The 27,353-nt window shown below is 38.1% G+C and overlaps 1 protein-coding gene across 7 annotated transcripts in view; it reads left to right on the forward strand.

The window, feature by feature from the left end:
* The window catches only part of LOC109920960 (serine/threonine-protein phosphatase 6 regulatory ankyrin repeat subunit B), a 162,273-nt gene extending 137,397 nt beyond the window's left edge, over window positions 1-24,876 (forward strand). For all 7 annotated transcript variants that reach the window (XM_048599173.1, XM_048599176.1, XM_048599174.1 and 4 more), the window contains 8 exons: window positions 3,393-3,480; window positions 5,902-6,019; window positions 9,968-10,187; window positions 11,064-11,151; window positions 16,380-16,463; window positions 17,558-17,703; window positions 20,055-20,137; window positions 22,849-24,876. In XM_048599173.1, the coding sequence (XP_048455130.1) occupies window positions 3,393-3,480; window positions 5,902-6,019; window positions 9,968-10,187; window positions 11,064-11,151; window positions 16,380-16,463; window positions 17,558-17,703; window positions 20,055-20,137; window positions 22,849-22,935 (914 nt within the window). In that variant the 3' untranslated portion in view covers window positions 22,936-24,876. The remainder of the gene's footprint in view (window positions 1-3,392; window positions 3,481-5,901; window positions 6,020-9,967; window positions 10,188-11,063; window positions 11,152-16,379; window positions 16,464-17,557; window positions 17,704-20,054; window positions 20,138-22,848) is intronic.
* Window positions 24,877-27,353: the final 2,477 nt, after the last annotated feature.

A 27,353-nucleotide genomic window follows, 5' to 3' on the forward strand; every position in this document is an offset into this window, starting at 1 on the left:
AAGGAACCCAAAACTGTCTGCAGTATTCCAACTGTGGTCTGACTAATACCTGTATAGTTGTAGCAAGCTTCCCTACTTTTTTATTCCATTTCCTTTGAAATAAAAGCTAATATTTGGATGTTAGCTTTTGTGGCTCATGAATGAGGGCACCAAAATTTCTCTGTTCTGTAGCTTTCTGCAATCTTTCTCCACTTAAATGATATTCAGCTCCTCCTCTTCTTGCCAAAGTGCATAACCTCACTTCCCACCCCCCCCACAATATATTTTAATCTGCCAAGTTGTTGTCCACGTACTTAACCTATCCCTTTGCAGACTCCGCCATCCTCACTACTTACCTATTTTTGTGTCATCCAGAAACTTGGCTATTGTACATTCACATTTCTCATCCAAGTCATTACTGTATATTGTAAATAATTGTGGCCCTAGCACTGAGGCCTGTAGCACTCCACTAACAGGTTGCCATCATGCAAATAACCCCTAATCCCAACTCTCTCATGTTAGCCATCTAATCCTCTATCCGACCAAGACGCTTCTCAATATAAGTCTGCTGGAGAAAGAAAATCGCAGTACAGTTGTGTAATTTACAAATTTAGACAGATTCTGGAATTTAACTTTATCATCTTTAAGCAAGATCATGAAACTTTTCTCAGCAAACGTAAATATAGATACTATCCATGGTTTGTTAAATACGATAGACTTTTCAGCCTTTTCTTGTTCCACACTTTGTCTTTCAAATGTGAGCTGTTAATAACCTAAATTATACCAGATTTCATAAATTCAGATATTATACTTTTGAGTTAAAGCATCAATTTAATTGCAGTTTTAGGTAATTGATTCATGTCTAATGAGACTTGGACTGAAAATCGCATTGGAACTTCATACTTAACATGGTGTTTGTATTTTTTCTGTTCATAAGGTTGGAAGGTATCAGAGATCCCAGATTTGAGAAGCTAATTGATTCATTCACTGTCACTAATCTTGTTTTTATGAATAACAGAGTGCTGGAGAAACACAGCAGGTCTGTCAGCATCTGTTCTCTCAACAGATGTGTTTCTCCAGCACTCTATTTGTTTTAGATTTCCAGTGTCTGCAGTCCTGTGTGTTTAGTTTCGTTAATGCTGTACAATATCAGTTTATCTTCTGCATTATATTGTTGAGAGAATTGCAGGCATGTTTCTGTGAGATACTTGCCAATGGCATTCAGTGCTTGGTTTTGAGACACAAGTAACCAAGCGATTTGTCCAATTTCTCTTTCTGCTCCCCCCTCCTCAATGGGCAATTGCATGGCTTTTTTTCTCTAAATCTAGTATTACAACTAAAATCAGTGGTTCTTAAATAGCAGAATCTTCAACACAACCTTGCTTCTTAATGACCTTTTTGTGATAAAATCTGAAGTTCTATGCGCTAATTGTTTGAAAATTCTAATCTCTTGAGAGTTTCAGTGAGAAAGATTGCCGAATATGTAATCGAAAGAATTGATATTTGTGAGCATTGGTTATTAGATGATTTTGAGGTTGTTTAAATTTCTTAGCTGTCTTAGATTAATTCTGAGAGTTTGCTCTGTGCAAATGTTATGCCAGAGATTTGGTCTTGGAACCAATCATCAGACTTTGTGGATTTGAGAGGGGTAAGCTGGAAATAAACACCTAGATCTTTCTCAAAGTTTTCATATTTCGGGGGAGAAAAGTTTTATCTTGGTACAATTCAGGCACTTAAATATTGGAAATTGCGCTGGGTCAAATGTTTTCTTTGCAGGATGTGATCAGTGGTGTCATTGTTTGTTTATTAATGACTTGGATAATGGCATAGGAAGTCATATATCCATATTTTCTGAAAAGACAAAATTTGACGGCATTGTAGGCATTATTGATAATATAAAATTACAAAGGAATATTGATAGACTAGGTGCATGGGCAAAACTGCTGCAGATGGCATTTACTGTAAGCAATTGTGAGGTTGTCCATTTTGGATCAATAAAGGATAGATTAGGGTACTTTCTAGATGGTACAACACTAAATACAGTGGATGTGCAAAGAGACTTGGGGGTTCAAATGCACAGACCTTTCAATGTCACAAGCAGGTACAGAAAATAATCAAGACAACGAATGAAACGTTGGACTTGATATCAAGAGAACTGGAGTACAAGGATGTAGAATTTATGCTGCAATTATTCAAGACCCTGCTTAGACCCGGCTTGGAGTACTGAGAGCAGATCTGGGCATCGCACCTTAGGAACGATATATTGGCCTTGGAGGGAATACAACGTAGGTTTATAAGAATGATACCGGGACTTGAGGGGTTAATTTACAAAGAGTTTACACAAATTTGGCGTATTTTCTCTAGAATTTAGAAGGTTAAAGAATGATCTGATCAAAGTTCTTAAGATATTAGCAGATAAAGATAGGGTAAATTTAAAATAAAACAACTTCCACTGGTTGGAAATACTAAATCTCGGGAGCATAGTCTAAAAGTTAGGGCCAGACTATTCAGCAGAGATGTTAGCAAGCACTTCTACACACAGGATGGTAAAGGTTTGGAATTCTCTTCTACAACCAGCAGTTGATGCTATGTCAGACATTATTTTAAATCTGAGATAGATAAGTTTTTGTTAAGCAAAAGTATTGAGGAATTTGGGCCAAAGGGAAGTATATACAATTAGGCCACAAATCAGCCATGATCTCATTAAATGGTACAACAGGCTGCTCCTGTTCCTATGAAAGGGATTCAATTGCAAGTAAGTTACTAATTTGTATGTAACTGGTTTTAAAAAAAAATATGTATTCAGCTGTGGATATGATTTTTGAATAATTTTGAATTGTCCACTTGTAAATATATTACATATCAGATATTTAGCACATGCAGTAAACCATTAACAATTTGTCTACATCTATTTTTCTCATCCCTTAATAATCACCAGTCAGAAACCAGAATTCACACTAATTTGAAGCTTCAAATTACCCAAATGTTTTCAATTTCCGTGCATTTAAGTGGTAGTTTCACTAATATTTAGCATGTGTATATCAGTAAAACATTCAATGTTTACTTTGACTTCAATTTTATTTCTTACAAGAATGTTGCTGTATGTTCTATCTTTACCATCAAGGTTGATGCTTGCATCTAAGATTAAACAAGAACAAAATGGTGAACAGGTTGTTATGACGTTGATACCAAATTCTGTGGCTAAGTGATTAGACTATTTAGTAAATGGAGGGAGGAGGGAACGGACTGATGTCTGTGGAAAGTGTCTTGTAAAATACAACTTGGTATGAAAATTAGTGTATTTGCATAATATTCCCTTATTGCCATTATTGTCTCAATCTTATTCTGTTAACTTTTGATGTGAACAAATTGGAATAGCAAAGGGTGATATTTGTTACTTTTGTTGTGTGTAGTGTCCAATGGTCATACGACATGCCTGCGCATGTTAATAGAGGCTGCAGGTGGCTTGGATGCAGTTGATGTGACAGATGGCAATGGACAGTAAGTAGACATAATTTTATTTTAAATGACTTTGTGGTAACACTTTGGAGCCATTTGGCTCTTGAAGAAATGTTTTAATAATATTCAACATAACTGTGATATCTCCTGTCTTCCTCCAAAACTTCCATTTCGCCCATTGAACCTGTGCTAGCTCCTTTGAAGAGTAATCCAATTCATCCTACTTCCCTGATCTTTCCCTGGATCTCTACAATTTTTTTTTCCTTTAGTACAGGTTTTTATTACAGTATATTCTTGCCAGAAGTTGAATTTTTGGGACTTCTTTTAGGCTAAAAGTTATGGGGTCACCTTTGCTATTTAAGAAGTTTAGCTTCAACTAAAAGGGAATTGGGAGGCCATTGCTGAGATGAAGGGAAACATCTAATCAGCACTGTCATTTGGGTACGTGTGTATGAACAATCCCAAATGTGGTGCCAGGTCCCAGGGCTTAATCGATCCATGGAGATAATTTTTTTTCCTTTAGTATAGTTTGAACTTTGACCTGGAAATGGAGCTTCCAGTCATTCAAGTAGCATGATACCCACTTCCATATTGTTCCACTCTCGCTGTGCCCATCAGGTGTTAGGTAAGTGTAATGACCACGCAACATGGTGTACCACCGAAATCGCATAGGCGCATCAAACTCAAGCCCACTCCCTGATAGGTTTTCATCTGGCTGTGCTTCAGCTTTCCTGCAGCCCAGGTGAGAACAATCCCCAGCTATCATGGGACTGTAATATGAAAACAAAATACTATACATATCAGAAATCTTTTTTTAAAAAAAACCATGCTTGCAAAACTCAGATCAGGAAGCATCTGTGGAGAGAATAATAGTTAACATTTTTGGGTCAATGACACAGTCATTGTAAAGGTTGCTGAGTTTTTCCAAGGTCTATGTACTTATTTCATGTAACTGTAAGCCTTTATTCCTAGAATCATTCTAGGAAATGTCTTCCTGTCCTTGCAAAACCTTTATTTAGATTATTCCGAAAGTATGGTACCCAGAATTGGATATAATACTTCAGCCAGAACTGAACTAATATTCAGCATAACCCTTGACATTATTTATTAACTCTGGGATCCAATATGCTTTATTACCTACTTGATTAATCTGTCCAGCTGTCTTAAAGGATTCGTGCACAAAGACCTCTGGTCTCTCTTCAACCCTCTTTTAAAAATTATACCATTTTTGCAAGTATTGTCTCTTCATTCTTCCTACCAAAACCAATCACTTCCAACTTTTCTGTTAAATTTCATATTTGTCCAACCATTTCACCAGCTGATATCTTCTTGTAATCAATTACTATTTTCCCTATGTTTACTACTCAAACAAGTTTGGTGTCATCTACAAATTCTGAAGTACAGCCCTGAATCTCCAGCTTCAAATCAGTAATGTATATCAGAAGTAGCAGTGGTGAGAGTACCTAATCTTGGGTAATTGCACTCTTTTTTTTTTTCTTGTAATCTGAAAAGAACGTTCACTACAACTTCCTTCCTATCTCGTTGATCCTTTATCCCCAAGGGTTCAATCTGTCAAGCATTTTGGCAAAGTACATATTGACAGCATCAACAGTGCTGCCTTTATTCATCATCTTCATTAAGTTCATTAAGCTCAAATCAAGTGGGCCAAACATGATTTGTCCTTAACAAATCTGCCTTGCTCTACTTTGTCAGTTCATATGTGTCCAGATGGTTGCTAATTCTCTATCCGATCTTTTCTAAAGATCAGTGGCATGCAAGCAGATGTCTGTAGCCATCTAGCAAAGGGTAAGGTAGTAATTAACCTGTTTTCTGCGCTTTGGATTGTGCTGTAAATAAAGCAGACAGGTCAGTATTCCAAACCCTGCGAACCAGTATGAATTTATAAATCCTCAGCAATTGAATTTGGTTGGATGTGGTGGATGAAACTTCGCAATTTGTAATGCAATCAAAATTCAATTCAATTCTCAGAAGTCATGTGTGCATCATGTCAAACTGCATACGCACAGGTAGCTCCAGGTCATTATTCCTGAATTGGGAACACTTACTTTTTTTTTCTAGATGTTCTTATCACTGAGACTAACTTGACTTGTAATTGCCAGATTTGTCCTTTTTCTTCGGAGCAAGGCGTGAAGGATTTGCAATCCTCTAGTTTTCTGGCACCATACCTTTTATCTAAGGAGGTTTGTAATATTATGACCAGCATACCCCTCAATTTCTGCCCTTATTTGCAACTGATGCACATTTCATCCAGATCTAGTGACCTATTCACTTCACGTATTACCAGCCTTTTTGGTACCGCTAATTATTTTTAACACATCGGTTATCACATCATTTGTCAAGTTTTGGTTACTAACTGTTTCTGTATATTAACTCTTCTGATGTACAGCTATAACTTAAAGTTTGTGCAATTACATATTAACTTGTTTAAAAAATCTTCACTAGGACACCAATGATGCTTGCAGTTGCTAATGGACACATCGATGCTGTCATTCTGTTACTTGAAAAAGGTGCAAATATAGATGCAGCAGATAAACGAGGCTGCACAGCCTTGCATCGTGGGGTGAGGCATGCATTCAAAAATTAAATGCAGAATACGTAAATTAAATATAACTATTTTTTAGAAAATGCACATACATTTGCAGACTTTTCAAATGTAAATCAACTCCAAATCTGAAGAGCTAAATGATATTTTAAGAGAAATTTAATTTCCCATCTTACTTCCTTATTGATATAATTTATTTTTTTGTAATAAAATTGTTTTAATTGGTTTGAATACCTGTTTTATATGGGAATATTTTTAAAGTCACTGGAAACATATTATTTGTTTCTCTGATGATTATTGTTATCAAATGTAAAATAATTAGCTTTTGAACAGTGAACGTTTCTGCTAGGGTAGCTCTAATATGTATTCCACTTCAGGGCAAGTTCCATAGTGGAACTGATCTTTGTTCCAGTAAATTTTAATATGTTCCATGTGGAACTGGGGTAGAGGTGGATTGTGGAAAGTGGACCTCGGAAAATAGTAGAAATTGCCATTGGGTTGGTATTCTGATTTCTTTTTCCCTCCTTCAGTTTTCCCAAGGGCAGGGTGAAAGTGAAGTATGAAATCTTGTGGCTAAGGTGACCATCCAATGAATCCAACTAAAACTGCAGTCAAAAGCTAACTCTCACTTGCCGTGCCTCTTTTCCAATGGTACATAGGTCACATTCTACATTAGTGCTTGGAAGGGCAGAGAAGGCAAGTGCACATTACGAAAACATGTGCATCTCGAAACTTGAAACCTATATTAATTCACAAGTATAAAGGTGGAAAGTGGCAAGCTTTAGGCTAGCTACCAATTCTTGGGAACTTCTATCAGTGTGCCTGAAAGAGGAGCAATTCTGTTGGCATGGTCTTTGGTGATCTGTATAACCAGGTCCATGCAGATGATGTGATGGATTCCATTACTTGCGCGTGCAATTTGTGCTGTAAATTGGTACACAGTGAACATTGTAACTTTTAGGCAGAAATTACTTCCAAGGGGTTTCAGTATTTAGTTCTGGTCAGCAATAAGGACTGGCTTCTTGCGATAGATCACTCAAAACAGTTCAAGGGTTACTCAGTACATCAGAGATTACAGGCAGTTGGATGAGGATAGAGACTGTATGCAAAAAATACTTTGTGAGCTGCTGAAATGGTAGCTGAACTAAATTTTCTAGAGACTCATTGAAAATTCGAGAACAGTTAGAAATTCGAGAACAGTTAGATTTGTCTGTGGTTTTAGAACATAGGATCATAGTCATACAACACAGAAACAGACCCTTTGATCCAACTCATCCATGTTGACCAGGCTTCCCAAATGGAAGCCTGCATTTGGCCCATAACTCTATAAACCTTTCCTATTCATGTTCCTGTCCAAATGTCTTTTAAATATTGTAACTGTATCTGCATCTACCACTTCCTCTGGCAGTTCATTCCATTAAAGCACACCCTATGTGTGAAAAAGTTGCCCATCGGGTTCCTTTTAGATCTTAAATCTCACCTTAAACCTGTGCCCCCGGCCTTGTTTTGAACACCGCAATGAGCTTTGCGTTGTCTCCTTTTTCCAAAATGATTTGCTTTTTCGTTAAGGATGGAATAAGCCATAGTTCTCCTTGACTTGATTTTTACCAAGAAATCACCCAACCCAGTAACATCCAAACAGTTCAATTTTCCAATTCTCATGATCCATAAAGATACATGCGCTCTGACATGCCTCTAACATTTGGGAAAATGAAATGTCATTTCGACTATGATTCATTACAGTGTTAGCATGACGCAAATAACAAAACACAAATAAAATTATATTTATTCATCTTCATTCACTCTTTACTTGGGTTTTATTTGATTTCTTGTCACCTTTTATAAATATTGAAGCTATTCAAGCATAGTTGAATTCTTGATAGTGTGCCTGCAGTTCTATCAACTTTTCCAGTGATATGCCCCAGTTGTTCAGTGCTGCAGAAAGCAGGTGTTGAAAGCCCACAAACAGTAATTGCTTTGTGCAACTGAACCAGATCGGTGCCCAGGAAAAACCCTCTATGGTGCAGTCATTGTGTTCCTACCCCTGGACCAAGAGGCCCAGGTTCAAGTCCCACCTGCTTCAGAGGTATGCAGTAATACCTGTGAATAGGTTGATTAGAAGAATAGGTTATTTTAAAAAAATCAGAGGGCAGTAATCACTTTGTGAAGCTAGCAGTTTGTGAAAAGCTGGAGTTGTGCCCGAGTGTAAGAGGTGGAGTGCAATTTCCAAGAATCCAGGGAAGGATAGTCGCAGGAAAGGAAGAAAGATGACCGGAATGTGAGCAGTTGGTGAGGTAGTCCGTGATGTAGTGGCTTTTGAAGGAGTTGTGAATCTAGGTCTTAAAAAGAAAAGTAATTGTAGTCACTTGTAAAGTTTTACTGAGATTTGATGGCCAATAGCCAATAATATCAGGGTGGTTGTTTGCCAAGAAATCCATGGGATCTGTTGTGACTGCAGTTGCTATTTGATATGATGCATGTGTTCACCACATACCTACTCCTATTTACTTAAGGTTAATTCTAGATGCTAAAATATAAATTGTGTGGATTGTATTACAATTCTAACATTGTACAGTAAAGTTTATTGTTTGTCCAAAATTGTGGAATTTTGTGCCTTATAGTCTTGCTGAGTATCTGGATCTGTCGCTTTGTTAACTTTTTTTTCTTTCTCAAATGGTTATTTCTTACAAAAATTTGGTGACTTGATCCAGGATCATCACAGTAGGGTTGGGGAACGGTTTGGAAAAGACAAGGCATTAGTACGTCGATTTGGGTAAAGACCATAGAGTGGGACAGGAAGGAACAGAGATATTTAATGGTAGTAGTACAATCAGGTAGATGAACTAATGGGACAAAAAGATCTAAATTGTTTAGATCTACTTACAGAGACCAAGGATTACATTACAGGGCAGCGAAGTTTGGGAAATAAATATTCTAAAGTACACACCATTTCAAAGATAGGCACAGTGGAAAAGGAGGAATGATAGCTCTGGAGTTAAGGATGATATTAGGGCACGACTTAGAAAGCATTTTGGCTCAAAAAGTCAGGAAGTAGAATCAGTATGGGTGGGGATTAGGAATATCAAAAGTCAGAAAGCACTGATGGAATAGTTACATGCCAAAAAGGAGAATACCCAGTGTGGTGATTGTAATGAGGTCAGCCCGGTGGACCTCATTGAATGAGTTCCCTGAATTGGGCTATTAACCTGGTCCAATCAGGGATCCATGGCTGACAGATATAATCAGGAGTGTCAGAGGTTCTGCTCACTCTTAAGAGCTAGCTCAGAGGAAGCTGGAACAGTGTCAAGTGCTATGCACACGTAAACAAAGGGTGACAGGATACTGGCCTCTGTGGAGTTCGTTCACCCACATGCTAAAATGTTAGCAAATTAACAGAATTAATATCAGCAGAGAAGAGCCACTGGAGAAACTTGAGGGACCAAAATCCAAAAAAATCCCTAGGAGTAGAAGGCCTACATCCTAGTTTCTAAAAACGGCACTGAGAGTGCTGCTATTGTCTCTTCAAAGACTGTTCTGTTATTTGTGCTTCCATATTTCATTCTGCCTGCTCTCCCTCACTGGACAGAAATCTATGAAGCAGGGTGTTATTCAGTTGGTTCTCTTTTAAGAGTATCTGAAAGACCTGTTACTCAAAAGGTTTAATTCCTGACCCAAAAATGGTCCCATAATAAATCAGTTAAAATTTTGCCCTTAGACTTTGTCTTCAGTCAGCACCACCGCATGAAGACAGGATGAGTTGTCTGTCTTGTGGCCTCATATCACTGTTACTTTAGGTATTTGCACCTGGTTTTGAAACTTCACAGTTGTGGTATTTATGAAAATACTGTAAGGTACTGGATTCACTACTGAGAGTGAGCCTTGCCGAGTCATTCTAGGAACATGTGTTTGCTTTGTTTTGGACTTCTATGGAAATACATAATTAAGATGTTGTTTTTTTATATATAGGTTGTTACCGGCCACGAAGAATGTGTGGAAACATTATTGGAACATGATGCATTTATTTTATGTCGTGATTCCAAAGGAAGGACCCCGTTGCATTTTGCAGCAGCTTGTGGTCATGCAACTTTATTGTGCAATTTATTGCCGTCAGCACTTTCTATAAGTTCCCTCACAAATCTAGTAGATAATTATGGCTATACACCATTGCACTGGGCTTGTTATAATGGTAAATAACTTCAAATATTTATAATAGTAAATGTGTACTTCAGCTTTTCATAAAACAATTCAATAATTTGGGAAACTATCTTATAATGCACAATATATTTTATCTGAAATAAAGATGATTAGGTGAAATTTAATTGTGCAGTATTTGTGTCTACTTCATTCTCCAAAAAATAATTCCTGTATGCTGGCTGTGTCGTCATATGGGACAAGAAAGAAAGGTTTAGGACTTTCCCAGAGGGATGAAGGAAGACATTGAAGAGACACTCTTCCTCAGCATCTCTAATTCTTCGTGATTGTCATTGAAAAGGCATTAGCCAAGTCCTAGGAACAATTTAGCTCTTCGTGTCCCAACATAAATTTCATGCAGCATAAGGAACATCCATAGGTAGAAAATAAATGGTTTGCCAAAATATTATAGTAGAAAAATGGAGTGTAATTAAATCAAGCTTTTAAATTGTGCTTTTTAGAATAAAATCTACTACTGAATCTCTCAGAATCTTGAATAATCAGGAAGTGATTTATAAGCTTGCTAGCTAATCTTGAGGTTCAAATCTTGAACTTCAAATCTTGAACTTCATGATTAGTTTCCAGCCTTTAATTCTCTTATGTCCATTATTTTATATGTTCTAAAGTAATAAAAATTACATGGAGGTATCGAAAATGTATGACTTAAAATTGATTTTATTAAGAATCCTTAATCACATTTTTGGGCGAAAGTGTCAAGTTCTTAAGGTACTGAAAGATGTCCTGCAACAGGTTTATCTGAAAATAGTTTGCATTATTTCACAGAGAAGATCATCAGTAAATACTGCATTTTGATTTTGGGAGAGCATTTTGTCGTACAGATTTTACAATTCAGAAATGTTTGTTTTGTTAGGTCATGAAACATGTTTGGAGGTCCTACTGGAACAGAAAGAATTTATCAAATTTGAGGGTGCTCCTTTTACTCCTTTGCACTGTGCAATGTAAGTTCAATTGTGAGGTAATTTATTCTCAGAAAAATGTTAATATTTGAATGTTTTCTGGAGAAAGTATATCCTATTTCAAAGCTAAATAGCAAATGTAACGAAATAATTTACTATCCAGTATCCTATAATGTTCTCATGTTAAAATAATCAACACCCATCGTTAAATCTTCAGCCAAGTCTACAATCCAATTAACAGCATATTCTAATGAACACATACATCTAGAGTGTGTTTGCTGCCTTAGTGAAGAGAATGGGCCAGAGAACTTAAGGCGGCAGAACAAGTTAAAGGGTCATTAGTTTGAAACCCGTATTCCACCACTGTGGAGTTCTGCTGAAACAACAGTCAGCAACACCATTATATGTTACAGACTAGATGAATTCGTGGATCGTTTCCTGCTTGTCTGTTATTTTGTGTATTGCTCAACCACTCTTGAACTTTTCAAATAAAATATGATCATAAACTTGTATTAGAGTGCATTAGAATTACACCTTTGCCAATTTCGTATTTTCATTCTTTTCACCTAACTGGGACAAACTGAATTGATGTTAAAATCGCGAATTCTGCGTTCATAAAAATCCTTACTTGAGGTTGAGTTTATATGCAGTAATTTTGAAATTCTGTAATCTAGAAACTAATTCTCAAAGTGTTAAATATCATGTAAAATTAATTTTTAGAAGTTTTATCATTTAGGCAAATGTTTTGCTGACCAGGCACTCATAATGTTGTCTTAAATGGGAGTTGTGCATGGAGACACTGCAGAATCTCCATCATAGGACACTCCAGAGGAATTGCTTGGAAGATTGAATTCTTCATTGGGAAATTTAACTATGTCTGGAACTTTCTGAAAGTCTTCATTTGAATCGGAGGCTTCAGGAGGATTCCAGTGAAATTCAATGAAATAGATACTGGGGGTAAAAGTTAGAGTATTAAATACTTAGTCTAATTCCTGAGTAACTATTCAACATACCCTGTACTTACCTACACCTCCCCTGACGAATGTTAGTTAAATCTCCCTGTTCTCTCTGTTTTATACATTGTTTTGTGAATGCATTTTTGTCTACTCTTCGTTATGTTTGTGAAGTCAAAGGGATCTATTACAGAACATCAAAGCAGCTTGATTTTGTATTTCTAATGGATTTGTATTTCTAACTTGTTTGGATTAGGCTATGTAATGGATTATTCTTTTGAAATTTTGTTTTCAATGAGTATTAGTCTGATGGTGAGATCTTCCAAGTTATCTGTTGGTTGTAAAATTTGATGATCAAGTAAATTTCAACAAAATACCATAGTACAAAACTGTCTGAAATTCACACTTTGATTCCAGAGTTGACAAAGTCATCAATTATCAGTTGTTTTAAAAATATTTGTTGCTGTCATTGGCTTTTAAACTGGAGAAGCTATTTGCTAGCAATGGCATCCTATATTTGAGCAAAAAGAAATTCTTAAACTGCGTTCCATGCATAAAGGAGATTTTAACTATTTAAAATTTGTGCAATTACAGACAAATGGAAATATATCGGTGCCAAAACATTAATGAGACATTTGGCACCATCTGTCTGTGTTGGTATTGTTCCTTGTTAAGTAATTTCCCCTCAATTGCTAGATCTAAAATCTAATTTCTGAGACTTTCAATCATTTTTCCTCCCTGACTTAAATCTCATAATTTTAATTTTATGTCTCTGGCCTTATTCTTGAATTCTCAATGACTGCATGCCATTTGTTTCTATTTACTCAGTCCCTTCTTTTTATAAGGATGATGTTGATCTTTAGATGTTTCTTGTTTCACATGATATGTGGCATAAATACAGTTGGTCAGCAAAATTTTATTCCAGAGAGCAGCATAAGGCACTGATTAAAATTGTTCAGCACCTGAATTTTGCAGTTTGCGGTTAAATACGCAGAATGTGAGTTCAGTAAATTATTACATGGCTGTAGTACTGAATTGTTTTAGCCTAACATCGACACTACATTGAAGTAGAGATAACAGTGTGGAGCTGGAGGAACACAGTCGGCCAGGTAGCATCAGAGGAGCAGGAACATTGACGTTTCGGGTCATGACCCTTCTTCAGAACACTTTTTTGAAGAAGGGTCCCGACCCAAAACATTAGCTTTCCTGCTCCTCTGATGCTGCCTGGCCTGCTGTGTTCCTCCAGCTCCACACCGTGTTATCTCTGACTCCAGCATCAGCAGTTCTTACTATCTCTACATTGAAGTAGTTTGCTTTTCAGTGACTTAAATATTATACATCTGTGCAATACAATTGTTACTTTTCAGATTTTCTTTTTCCTTCTGCTGTGCAGGCATGTGTAATTTTATTTTGCTGTTATTGTTGTTTGTAGAATGCCCTCTGATGGCAATTCAAAAATCGGTCTTTACAGATGAGGACATTCTTTCTAAAAATAAATTCACGAGTGTTGATAAATAAATCATCATTAATTCTGAATCACACAGAAAAGTATCTGATGCAATTGTAGAGTATGAGAAATGCTAATTCAGCTCAGATTTCATACTCACCTGTTGATCAAACTTGTACGGATCCACTGGCCACATTATTAATGGGGATGGGGGATGCAATGTGACTGAGAAGGACTAACAATTGCATTGAATGTGGGCTGCAGAGGTCTTGGTAGATTTCATGTCGGGACCTCGTTACAGCTCTTCTATTTCTTGCAGTTTTCAACTTTCCAGCAATGCCAAATTTAGGGGCAACCCTGCCAATTATGAAGGAGCGAGAGATCAGTACTTGCGGGGAGTGGTATAGTCAAGGTCAGCCCCAATTGTGGCATATACCAGACATAGGTATTTCAGAGTGCAGGTGCTTGTGATCACAGCAGTGGGAATAAACAAGTTTGTGATCATGATACAGAATGCCAGACATCCCTCTGAGCAATTGGGGAAGCATTCCAACTCCTCCTGGCCTATATAAACTGTTGTAAAATACTTGCCTTCAAGACATCCCTCCATAAAAGTAACAACAGGGATGTACATGTCCGGTTAGGGATACAATACCCACTTTAATTTGAAATAAAACAGATCTTGTTGCATATTTTGAAGTAAGGGAATTTAATATCAACACTACTGAACACTTGATTCAACAGAGATAACAAGGTGTAGAGCTGGATGAGCACAGCAGGCCAAGCAGCATCAGAGGAGCAGGAAATCAGGAAATGATTTTCTGAAGAAGGGTCTAGGCCCGAAACGTCAGCTTTCCTGCTCCTCTGATGCTGCTTGCCTTCTGTGTTCATCCAGCTGTACACCTTGTTATCTCAGATTCTCCAGCATCTGCAGTTCGTACTATCTCTGAACACTTGATTCGTTCATTTTTGTGAAGTACAAAATTTCCAAGTCATTTCAGCAGATATCTTCACTTTAATCCATGCCCCTAAAGGCCCTAATATACAAAGTCGAACAGTGAGACCTAGGGGTTCAGGTACGTAATTTTTTGAAAGTTGCGTCGCAAGTAGACAGGATTGTTAAGAAGAGAGATAACAAGGTGTAGAGCTGGATGAACACAGGCCAAGCAGCATCAGAGGAGCAGGAAGGCTGACGTTTCGGGCCTAGACCCTTCTTCAGAAATTGTTAAGAAGGCATTTAACACACTTGCCTTCATTACTCGGACCATTGAGTATAGGAGTTGGGATGTCATGTTGAGGTTCTACAGGATATTGGTGAGTCCACTTTTGTAGTATTGTGTACAGTTCTGGTCGCCTTGCTGTAGAAAGGATTTTATTAATTTGGAGAGGGTTCAAAAAAGATGTTGCTGAGCCTGGAGGGTTTGAGTTATATGGAGAGGCTGGCTAGGCTTGGACTTTTTTCATTGAAGCATAGGAGGTGACCTTATAGGAGGGGTATAAAATGAGGCCCCATTTTGACTCCCCCAGCTCTAGGTGCCACAATCTGGAGGGACAAAATTGTGTGGGGGGATAATTGTGGGGGTGAACAATTACTTGGGGCACAGGTTCCAATGTGCAGCAGGGTAGGGGAGTTTAAAAGAGATGTGCAAGGCATGTTTTTCATGCAAAGGGTGGTGAGTGCCTGGAACATACTGCCAGAAGAGGTGGTGGAAGCAGGCATAATAGCAGCGTTCAAGAAACACCTGGACAAATACATGAATAGGAAGGGAAGAGAAGGATACGGATCCTGTAAGTGGAGACAGTTTTAGTATAGAAGGGCAAAATATGTCAGCACAGGCTTGGAGGGCCAAAGGGCCTGTTCCTGTGCTGTTTTGCTCTTTGTTCATGAGGGGCATAGCTAAGGTGAATAGTCAAGTTCTTTTCCCTAGGGTAGAGAGTTAAAACCTGGGGGGGCATATTTTTAAGGTGAGAGGAGAAAGATTTCACAATGACCTGAGGGCTAATTTTTTTTCACACAGAAGGAGGTTTATATATGAAATGAACTGCCAGAGGAAGTGATATATGCAGGTACAGTTACTTAAAAGATACTTGGATAAGTACATGAATAGGAAAGGTTTCAAGGGAGATATGGGCCAATCCCAGGCAAGTGGGACTGATTTAGTTTGGGAAACTTGGTCAGCATGGACGAGTTAGATGGAAGGGTCTGTTTCTATGCTGTGTGATTCTATGAATAATTAATAATGAAATCATTCTGAATTCATTTCATTTCTGAAAATTTCCAAAAATGTTCTTTTTCAAAGAGTGAATTTGGCCCCACAGCCGCATATTTTCTGCATTCCATGCTTGTTCTTCATTCTGTCTCGCTCAAATGTATGTTGTGTAGTTCTTCATCTCTAACCTGGCTCATTCTGAAGGCTGCGCTTCATCTTGACAGTCTCTGTGCTACATTGAATTGACTGATTGATTGGCAACTGGTATTTACTGGGTTATTCTCTCATGATTGCAGATACATTTTGTCCTGAGTTGCTAATTCACCAAATTAACATGACCGTATTTAATTCCAATCTTACTTTGAGCAGGAACATCTTGCATTTATGTTTTCTTTATTATGCTGTTGAATATTGAAACTGATCAAATAGGTGCAGAAGACATAAGTTAGTGAAAATATCATCTTGGAATCTCGTCAGGAAGGAATTTTTCACTCTCCTGTTTGGAGTATCTTGTCAACTGCAGTAGAAATGCAAATGTTAAGGATTTTCAAAATATAGTTGAATGCCGTTATGAACACTAGAGTGTGAGTGAAATGAGATTTGATAGACCAAGAGCTTTTGCTGTTCCAGTATAACCCAACAGTTTTCCTTTGCTTACAGAATAAATGACCATGAAAATTGTGCAGAAATGTTAATTGAAGCTTTAGGTGCTAGAGTTGTTGATTCCAGAGATGCCCAAGGAAGGTATGAGAAACTTTTTTTTCAATCATTGCACAACCCTATTTGAAAAAAAAAAATCAGTGTTTCAAAAATCAGTTAAATTTTTGCTTGAGATGTTAAAATCAAACTGAAACTTAATATGTTGCTTGAAAGCTGTCACATTACATCATACAGTTGGAACTCCATTCCTCTGAATTATTCTGGAATTGTTTTGTGATCTCGACAGTTAAGATTATAAAGGTACAGACTTCTGGAAGAAAAGAGAGCTTCACTTGGTGAATGTTTCATACCTTATACAAATTTTGCTTCTTCCATATAAATATGACTTAAAATTGATATTATTCATGATCTTTATTTCTTGCCATTATGCTGTTCAGCTATATAATTTTCTTTTGGTAAAATGGAATATTTTTGAATATTGCTTTTGAAGTTCTGATTTGTACTGTAACTGCGTCCTGGTATTTCCAAGCATAGATCTAAAGCTCTGAAAAAAGCTTTTGAGATGGGAACTGGGTGGCATTAATCCTGTACCTCTGGATTTTGATGCTGGTGCAGTCCAGCCCAATGGGACAATATCTTCTGTTTTCTAGCAAGAGTCATTTCTAAAATGAGTTTGAGTTTCAGTCAAGTTCTTTGTGGGCATTGGCATTGTGGGCGTTGTAACAAATTAGCTATCTCAAGCAGCGAAGCCTTTGGTTGGTTGATGTTGCCGATGAGAAAAACATTGTCACCCTGTTGCAGTAAGTGTTACTACTTGGGTAAGTTTTCAACCGAGGCATCTTGTAGGTCCAGAGTCGAAGGAGTTTTATATTACGTAGATTCGAATTGGTTAACACTGACATTATGTACCTTAAGTTATAAACCTGTAATAGTGACTGCCTTTAAGTGAAATGGACAATTGTGAGGAAGAAGATGGATCGATTACAGATTGAGAAGTGAACTACAAATGGTGTCAATTTTCAGCCTTCGGTCCAGGCAAAGAACATCCAAAATGTTAACTGGCATATATGATTGGATATGATGGAGTCTAACTGGCACTGTTTCTGTGTCATTTCAATAAATTATTTTGTGCATTGGTACTTTGAGTCAAATAATTTGGTCTGGTATTGTATTTTTAGAACTCCTCTTCACGCAGCTGCTTTTACAGACCATGTGGAGTGTTTGCAATTGCTGTTAAGTCATGGTGCACAAGTGAACCCTGTTGATAGGTCAGGGAAAACTCCATTAATGATGGCAGCTGAAAATGGACAATGTGGAGCTGTAGGTATGTAACCTTGAATTTTGTTCGCTTCCCAAAATGGTTTCACTGGTACAGCAGAAAATAAAGTTATTCTTGCCTTCTCTAAAAACACTTGTAGCCAGATATTTCCTTGAGTAGTCAAGACTTACAATTATGTTACACGGTCCAAACAAGTTGCAGGTTTCTGCCAAGTCAAGCCACATTAATTAGTACACACGAGGTCAGTGTCTTATTTCATATTAAGCTTTACCTCTGTCTTTTGATAAGACAAAATTTTGACAAAATGTGTAAGATTTTATTTCAAATCAAGTATGTTATACTACCCACTGTTGTCATTTTCAAACTACTGTTTGTTATCCTATTACTGAATGCATTATTTTTGTGATTAATTCCAGTTGCTTTATAATGTGATGTGGATTTTTTTCTTTTGATCTCATAATGTGATGTGTTGTGAACTGAAGGTAAAATGTTCCCTTGTTTCTTAGCTCTGGCCAATCAAATTCCACATATTGTTCTTTCAATCTAAGGTCTTCCATTACTAATGTACTGACTCCGTTTCTTGCCATCAGTGCAACTTCAGCTGTTTCCTTCTCATTTGTCCTTTGAGCATCAAATATCCTTAAATATTCATGTAGCCATTTCTGTAATGGTAATTACATCAAAGAAAGATAGAAACAGAAAATAAGAACACGAGTAGGCCATTTGACCATTCAAGGCTACTCGATTCAATATGATCATGGCTATTCATCCAACAATACCATGTTTCCTGTTTCACCCTGTTATCCTTTGATTTATTAACCCTAAAATCTTTATCTATAATCCTCCTTGTAAAGATTAAATGTTTTAGCCTCAACCACTTTGTCGGTGATTTCCACAAGTTCACCGCTGTATGAAGAAAATTATCGTTGTCATAGTCCTAAATGTATACTCCAGGTCCTTAGACCATAACTCCTGTTTCTCGACTCTCTGGTTATTGGGAACATCCTGAGCTTACCCTGTCTAGTCCTGTAAGAATTTTATAGGTTCGTGCCTTTAGACCGTCACATTGAGAATGCTGCATGTAGTCAGATAGCGTGTCTATTTGACATCATTCTGCCTTCAAAGCATAAGCCTCATATTTGTAATAGGACCCATCCCTTGTTTTTGTTGGATAGAAATAGTATTCAAGGGTATGGGGCAAAAGGCAGGCAATTGGCACTAGGTGATGATGATCATTTATAGAGCTGGTGAAGGCACGATGCGCTGAATGACTGTCTTTTGCACCACAAAGGTAGAATGAGGTGACTTTCACATAGTTCTTTTGGTTTTTGACTATTATGTCACATTATTGTCAATCTTGATCCACAATTTGGTAGCTGATCAGTTAAACCTGAGTTTTCGCTCGTGATACAAGTACTTTTCAAAGTGTTTGAGTGTTAGTTTTTTTTCCCCACTCTCGAGCAGAGAGGGCTGGACCTGTCTTAGATCTCTAAGAAGCCTAAAAACTGATTGCAACTGTTCTGTGACAAACCACAATTTACCTATCGAAATTGTTGCTCGGCTTTTTTTTAAACCCAAAGGTATATGATACAAGCATGTCTCTTAAAAGTGTCAAATACAGTTTCTATGAATGTTACATGATCCTGTGTAACAAGTAAATGCACATCACACAGTTCCATGCTTCTTTTGAATTCATTTTTTAAAAAAACTAATTCATTCCTTGCAACACAGCAGTGCCCAAAATTCCATTTTGCAGCTTATATTTCCAAAAAAAAGATGCAGGTTGTCTTTACGACGCATTCGTGGCTGAGTTAGATTTTCAATCTTCAAGGAAGTCTAGGATTAAGGGGAATAAGCACGAGAGAAAGTGGTGTTAAGGCCAAGAGGCCAAATAGTGTACTTCTCCTGTTTCTTATATTCTCCTGGAAACAGCCATAATGGTGTTGTCACTGGCTGTCCAGCTGGCAAGTGAGGCTGCTGCCTCAGCCACTGACTCCAACCTATTGCTTCTGATCAAACAGTCACAATTTCTCTTCAAGGAAAATACCATTGTAAACACCATCTATGGCATGTATTCTTTAGAGCACCTCCTGTGTGCATGTACTCTTTTTAAAACAAAACTCTCAATGTCCATTGTCTATACTAATTAGTGACTAGTGAACCAAGCAATTAGTGGGGCATCTGACAAATGTGTTTTTAATATTGTCTATTATTGTAATGCGTGTAACAAATTTTTGGTTGACACTGAATCCAAAAAAAGTCATACAGGTCTTGATTTCTCTGATTACCAGTTCTATTGACTTAAGTAGCTTGAATTTTAATGTGAAAATTATGCTGCAAATGGACTTTGATCACTCCTTTCCAAATCAGTTTTTAAAAATAATTTTCCATTTCAGAGATCTTGGTAAACAGTGCAAATGCTGACTTAACTTCCAAAGACACCAACAAGAATACAGCTCTTCACTTGGCATGTAGCAAAGTAAGCACCAGAAAATCTTACTTGACACTATATAGAAACTTTATTGTGGATTCCATCTGGAATATTTAGTTTTCTGAGGTGGAAAACCACCATAAAACTTCCAAGTGAATTATTTTCTTCCTAAGCCCTGTGTATTAACATCTACAATTTATTCTCATCACTATGATTCATGCTATTTTAAACTAATCTCTTTGCACTCCACAAATTATATTTCTGTGGCCCCAGTGTAATAGCATTCATTATATTGCAGATTATTTGGCCATCTCTATTATTGTTGATACTGTATTTTTCAATCATTCTTAAGTGGACACTTCTGTGATGCCTAAGGAAGAACAGTGGTGGATACTTTTGTTAGTCTGATCTCTGAAATATGCTTCCAATGGGATGTTTATGTTCAGTTTAGCTAGCTTGGGGAGATGGAGTATAAAAGTAAGGAAATATACAGATTTTTAGTGAGTGCACACCAAGAGTACTATTTGCAGTTTAAGGAGGGACAGACTTTCATTGGAGGCAGTTTAGAGAAGGTGTACTAGATTAATTCCTCAGATGAAAGGATTTTCTCAATGGTTAGCACTGCTGCCTCTCAATGCCAGGGACCCGGGTTCGATTCCAGCCTTGGGCGACTGTCTTTTTGGAGTCAGAGTCATAGAAATGTACAGTACAAAAACAGACCTTTTGGTCCAACTCACCCATGCCAACCAGATATCCCAAACTGATCTAGTCCTATTTGCCAACATTCGGCCCATATCCCTCTAAATCCTTTCAATTCATATACTCATCCAGATGTCTTTTAAATGTTGTTATTGTACCAGCCTTCTCCACTTCCTCTAGCAGCTCATTCTATACATGCACCACCCTCTGCGTGAAAAAATTGCCCCTCCAGCCCTTTTTAAATCTTTCCCCTCTCACCTTAAACATGAAGTTTGCACATTCTCCCTGTGTCTTGTGATTTCCTCCTGGTGCTCTGGTTTCTTTCCATAGTCCAAAGATGTGTGGGTTAAGTGAATTGGTCATGCCAAACTGTCTTGTAGTGTCCTAGGATGTGCAGGCTAGGTGGATTAGTGGGATTACGGGGATAGGGTCAGGAACTAGATCTAGGTGGGAAGCTGTTCAGAAGGTCGGTGCAGACTTGATGGGCTGAATGGCCATTTTCATCAGGTTCGACTTATTCTTCTAAACTCCAAAGAGGATGAGAGATGACCTTAATGGATCACAGAAGATGCTGAAAGGGCTTGACAAGCTAGATCCTGTGAGGATGTCCCTTCTCATGAAGGAAGTGGAAAAGTTACATAAGATCATAATAGAATGCAATCCAAAAGAGGAATGTGATTCAATAATTTTAAACCTATGAGCACTAGAGCTAAATTGCCATCTTGGGCCTAATGTACAGATTCATTCCACCACCTAAATTTGCATAAACTGTGAAAGTGCTGGCAAATCCCAGCAGAACCGGAAACATCCTGTGGAGTAAGAAATGGAGTTCATGTTTTGAGTAACATAACAGTTCTCTAGAACCCATTAAGAGTTCCAAAAAAGAGTCGTGAGATTCTGTCAAATCTTTCTCTCCACAAAGGCTGCCAGACCTTGTGTTTCTCCAGTTTCTTTCACATCTTCAGCATCCACGGTATTTTGCTTTTATTTAAGAATTCACGTAACTATTGTTAACTATCAGAAACAGAGCCAACCTGTCACGTTACTCTTATGAAGTAATTCTATCAAATCTCAGTACATATGAGGCCTAAATTTGTGTCTGCAACAAACTAAAGCAAATGACACTACCAGGAGCATTCTGTGACGAGTCCCAGTTTTGTGTCTGTGAAGAGTTATATTCAATGAAACATGTTCTGGATAAACTGTACACAGCTGCAATTAATTCAAATATCTTTGGTCTGCGCAAAAATGATTTTTAATAAATTGCTGACATATCTAGCAGTATATCTTTATTTTACTGTGGAATATCATAGCTTCGTCTTATCTTCAATATTCTTATCCTTGCATATTTCTTCTAAATATGTTCATTCATGCTGTGATATGAATTGTAGGACAATTGCATTCTGCAGTTTCTCACCCAAAATGTCCTTTATTCATATGCCTGAATTTGAACAGACAGTTGTGGGAGTGAGTTTGACTTTGGCTGAATTATGGTCAAGTCTAATCTTTTCCTGTCCAATTTCCAAACACAATTGCTAGCCAGGGTCATTATTGAGAAAGTATGATGGAAATCTATCTGACTTTGTGCTTTCCAAGACCAGGAGTGCTGATGCCATGCCCACAAATGCTGCCCTGTCAAAAATCAGCTGATTCACCACATATTGATCCTAGAACTTTCTGGTGCTAAATATTACAGCCTTTGGGAGCATATTTAATGTCTTAATTAAATGCCACACCTGTAGGAAATAAAATGTTAAATGTAATGTGATGGATACAGGAAATAACTTGTTAGCCGGACCGTGTTAAATCAGATTTTGTTTTAGTGTTTGGTGGAAGTTCAAAGCTTTTGATTCAGTTGCAATGGGAACTGCAGAGTAAGAACTGAACGCCTGGAACTGAAATCTATTAGGGATGTGGAACAAGAAATGACGCAGATACAGTTCAAAACCAACAAATAAGTGGAAAAAAACTTTATTAAGTGAATAAAGCTTAAATGCATGATTATGGTGTATGCAGAGTACGTATAGCTTAATGTTATGAATTGTGTTCGTTTCTGGCAGGGTCATGAAAAATGTGCCTTGTTCATTCTTGAGAAGATGGATGGTGCAAGCCTTATTAATGCAACAAACAATGCATTGCAAACGTAAGTCATAATATTTCAGTAAATCTCTTTTTTTAAAAAGATTTCAAAATGATTGTTTTGGAGAGAAGGTATTTTGTGGGGTCTGAGGGAAGAGGGTGATTTTCAGAATGCAGACAAATGCTAAAGCATGTCGGAAATCTTTCACGTTAGCTAAAGTTAACACATGAAGTGGCAATCTTACAGGTATTTTTACTCAATCTGTTGAGGGATGTTATGGCACACCTATGGAGCAAGTGCAAATTGAATCTGGGCCTTCAGACCCAGAGGTAGAGACACTACCACTGTGCCACAAGAGCAAGAAATGCCAAGGTTTAGACTCGTTATGAAGATTTGCACAACACAGTTATGCGGATTTTCCACTGGCTAGCATAGATTGGGGTTGCGCTTTGGGACCCTGCAGAAACCCCTTCATAGCAGACTCTGAAGAAGTTGCCTGGGAAATTTTATGGCGCTTTGGTAATTCTTCAATGTCTAGACCCCTCTGAAAGGTGCCATAAAATCGGAGACTTCGAATGGTTCTGCTGAAGTAAAGTAAAATAATTACTCAGGAAACGCTGTAGTATTAAATACATAGTCTAAATCCTGAATAACCATTAATCTGACCCCTTACTTGCTTCACCTGATCCCATCTACATAATCTTTACGTCCCCTTGACCCTTGCATGATATTCCCAGCACCTGTCCCCCACCTATTTATCCTCAGAATTGAAAACCACCAATTTGCCGCTGCCCCCAACCTCCTAGGATTCCCCCTCTAAACTTCTCAGCCTCTCTTCCCTCCTGTAATATATTTCTTACTTCTTAAAATCCAAGCAAATATTTTTATCTAATCCAAAGACCAATTTTATTTGACTATATTCCTATGAACCACTTTGGGACATTTTCCTACATTGAAGGTACTGTGTACATTTAAGCTGCTGTTTGTTAATTTTCTGGTAAATGAATTTCTCACTTCCAGAACATTATTGCCTTTTAAAAATTTTTTTTTTCAGTTTTCATCAGGCCCATTGTAAATATGGGGATTGTGGATGAGGTGAAAAACAAAATCATAATGCAGTGATAATACGGATCTGAAAGCTGCAGTTTAAACAAAAAAATGGTTTTCAGGATGTGGTGTTAATGACTCAGCCAGCATTTCATGTCCATCTATAGTTCCCCCAAAAAGGTGGTGAAGACCCACCTCCTTGAACTGTTAACAGTTTGTCTGGTGAAGTCATATCCATATTGCTGTTTTCTGGAGAATCTCAGGACATCGACACATGGATGAAGAAGGAATGGTGAAATAGATTCAAATCAGGATAGTGGGTGGAGAGGGAACATGGATAGTGTTAGTGTTACTATGCAGTAGCTGCCATTATCCTTCTCTGAGGTGGAGGTTATAATATTTTGAATGGCTGAAGAAGCCTTGAAGAATCCTGGGAATGGTATGCAATACAATCAATGAAGCTGGTAGTGAAGAAGGCCAATGTTTAGAGTGGTGTATAAAGTACTGATTGAGTGAACTACTTTGACCTGAATGGTGCTGAGCTTGAATGTTGTTGCCTGCGAATACCACGAGCTGTAAGCTATCCTCCAACTTGCACACAATTCTGACTTGGAACTATGTTACATCTCCTTTGTTATCCTTTGCTGAGTCAAAATCCTGGAACCACCTCCCAAACAGCACTGCAGGTGTACTTAGCCATCACGTTGACTGTGATGGTTCAAGAATGTGACTCTCATTCAATTTCTTGAGGGTAATTCAGGAAGATCAATAAATATTGGCCTGACCGGAAATGCCAGATCTTCAAAAATTTATGAAATAAAGTTGAAGAGAATTTTGCAAGTTCACTATGTGGATGCCATGTACCGATTCAGTGTTTAGGTCAGAGCTGAAAGATCCTTCTAGATTGGTTGATTGCAGATTAGGTAGATTAGCCATGGGAAATGCAGGGTTACAGAGATAGAGTAGGGGGTAGGTCTGGGTGGGATGCTCTTCAGAGGGTCAGTGTGACTCAATGGGCCGAATGGCCTGCTTCGGCACTGTAGGGATTCTATGATTTTTCTGTCTTAACTATTCAACCATAATGATGCAACCAACGCTGTCAGCTAGGCTAGGTAGGTGTGCCAGGTTCTTTTCCCCGAAGGACTTTAATGTACTGAGATTTTTATGATCTAACAGTTACTTATTTACTTTTACTGTCACCAGTTCTTTTTAAAAAAAAAAAAACATTTTCTTTAAACTGAATTCAAAACTAATGTCCCCTGGATTTTTAAATCAGGTGTCTGCTTTGCAGGTATGTAACCTTGATGCTACTGTTCTGGTAAATCAACAACAATTTTTGATTATTATAGTGCTGGATTTTCATCCCCACGAGAGCTTGTTTTAGCATATTAAGCTAGTTTCCCCATTTCTGTTTGGCTTCAGGTTGTTTTTGCAGAGGCAAGATTATGACCACCGGGCTACCTGTATACATGAAGCTCATTAAGAGCTTAATTAAGGTCAAATGAAAGAGACTGAAATTTTCCAGTCAGTTTTCAATTTGCTGTCTTGTGTTGCAATAGTTGTGTCCCTGCCTGTGAACCAGGAGGCCCATGTTTAAATCCCACCTACTTCAGAGATGGATTGTAACATCTCTCAGCAGGTTGTTTAGAAGAATATCAATTCCCTGCATCAGGCACCAATATACCACACCTGAGGTGGACACCCAGCAAAAGCGCACGGTCCAGCATTCCAACCACATGTAGAGACCCTCCTTGCCTGTCTGGCTGAAAGAGCAGGTGTCCTGGCAGTTAAGTTGCTTTTATAATTAAAGTCTTAAAGTCAGACAGAAGACATCTCCTTGTTGAAGCACCCTCTCCATTGTCCATATTTTATGATAGCTGCTATGATACCAGCTGATGGCAATATAGGACTGGTCAGATCCTGGAATGAAAACTGGTTTCAGAGATCATATACTTAATGTCTTTCAGTTACATAATGTGACAGTTAGTCGGATGCATTCATATGAGGCTGCAGATTGCCTTTAAAAATAAAACATAAGTTTATTGCACCAAAAAAAATCAAGTCCAAAAATGTGCAGGTTTGGTGGATTGGTCGTGCTAAATTGTCCATGGTGTCCAGGGCTCTCTATGTTAGATGGATTAGCCATGGGATATGCAGTGTTTGGGGAGGTGGGGAGCACCGGGGTGGAATCTTGGTCGGATGCTCTTCTGAGGGTTGTTGTGGACTCGACGGGCCAAATGGCCTGCTTCCATACTGTAGAGATTCTCTGATTCTAAGTGAGCTCTTGTGCAGTGGTGATGTCCCTAGCCCTCATCCAGGAGGCCTGGATTCAAATCCCACCTGCTCCAAAGGTGTGTAATATCATCTCTGAACAGGTTGATTAGAAAATATCCATGTATTAATACAAAGTTTCAATCTGTTTACCAACACCATCATAAAGACCGAAACCCAACGAAATATCATTCCCATCTCATCACTTTAAAATCTTTACTTAACTGATGCTTTCCAGTTTCTTTTCCTTGGACTGTCGAGACCTTTTTTTCACAATATTTTTTTGAAGCAGCCAGTATGAGCATTATAATTTTGACCAGTTATATTTGCTCAGTTCTAACAATTTGAAGATTTCTATCCGAGCTCTCCCAGCTTGGAAACTCGAGACTAGAAGCTCTTTCAGCTAGAGTGACTGACTACCCTGAACTGAACTCGGTTCTCCTACTCGGAGAAAAATTGTTCTCCTCTGGACTGAAGTCTGGATTCTTCTGAACAGAGATCGTGAACCTTTTGTTTTGAAGTCAAAACTAAATAAATTACCTTTAATGTGTTCAGTTTATCTGTCATAATATCACCAGGGGTTCTCCAAGGTGCTTGACTGTTCTATACACCTTAAAAATGACATATTTAGGTCACCGACAAGTGGCTTTCCAACTTTTTTTTTTTCATAGGATCATCATAGAATCCCTACAGTGTGGAAACAAGCCCTTCGGCCCAACAAGTCCACACTGACTCTCAGAGCATCCCAGCCAGACCCATCTCCCTATAACCCACCTAATCTACACATCCCTCAACACTGGGCAATTTTTCATGGCCAATCCACCTAGCCTGCACATTTTTGGACTGTGGGAGGAAACCGGAGGAAACCCACGCAGACACTGGGAGAATGTGCAAACTGCACACAGACAGTCGCCCAAGGGTGGAATCAAACCTGGATCCCTGGCGCTGTGAGGCAACAGTGCTAACCACTGAGCCACCGTGCCACCCCAAATTTTTTAATTGCTTCACAGAATTGACCAAAAGCCAAGTCCCCAAAATGGTATCAAAATATATGTTTATCACACAGCTAGCTGCTCTGAAACACAGTAAGGTTTCATCTTGGCTGCGTATCTTTGAGACCCTACCCAGCTTGATTAGACAGAATACCTGTCTCCATGCTAATTAAGT

This window comes from Rhincodon typus, chromosome 7 (genome assembly GCF_021869965.1).
Source record: "Rhincodon typus isolate 14 chromosome 7, sRhiTyp1.1, whole genome shotgun sequence".
NCBI classification, from domain to species: Eukaryota; Metazoa; Chordata; class Chondrichthyes; order Orectolobiformes; family Rhincodontidae; genus Rhincodon; species Rhincodon typus.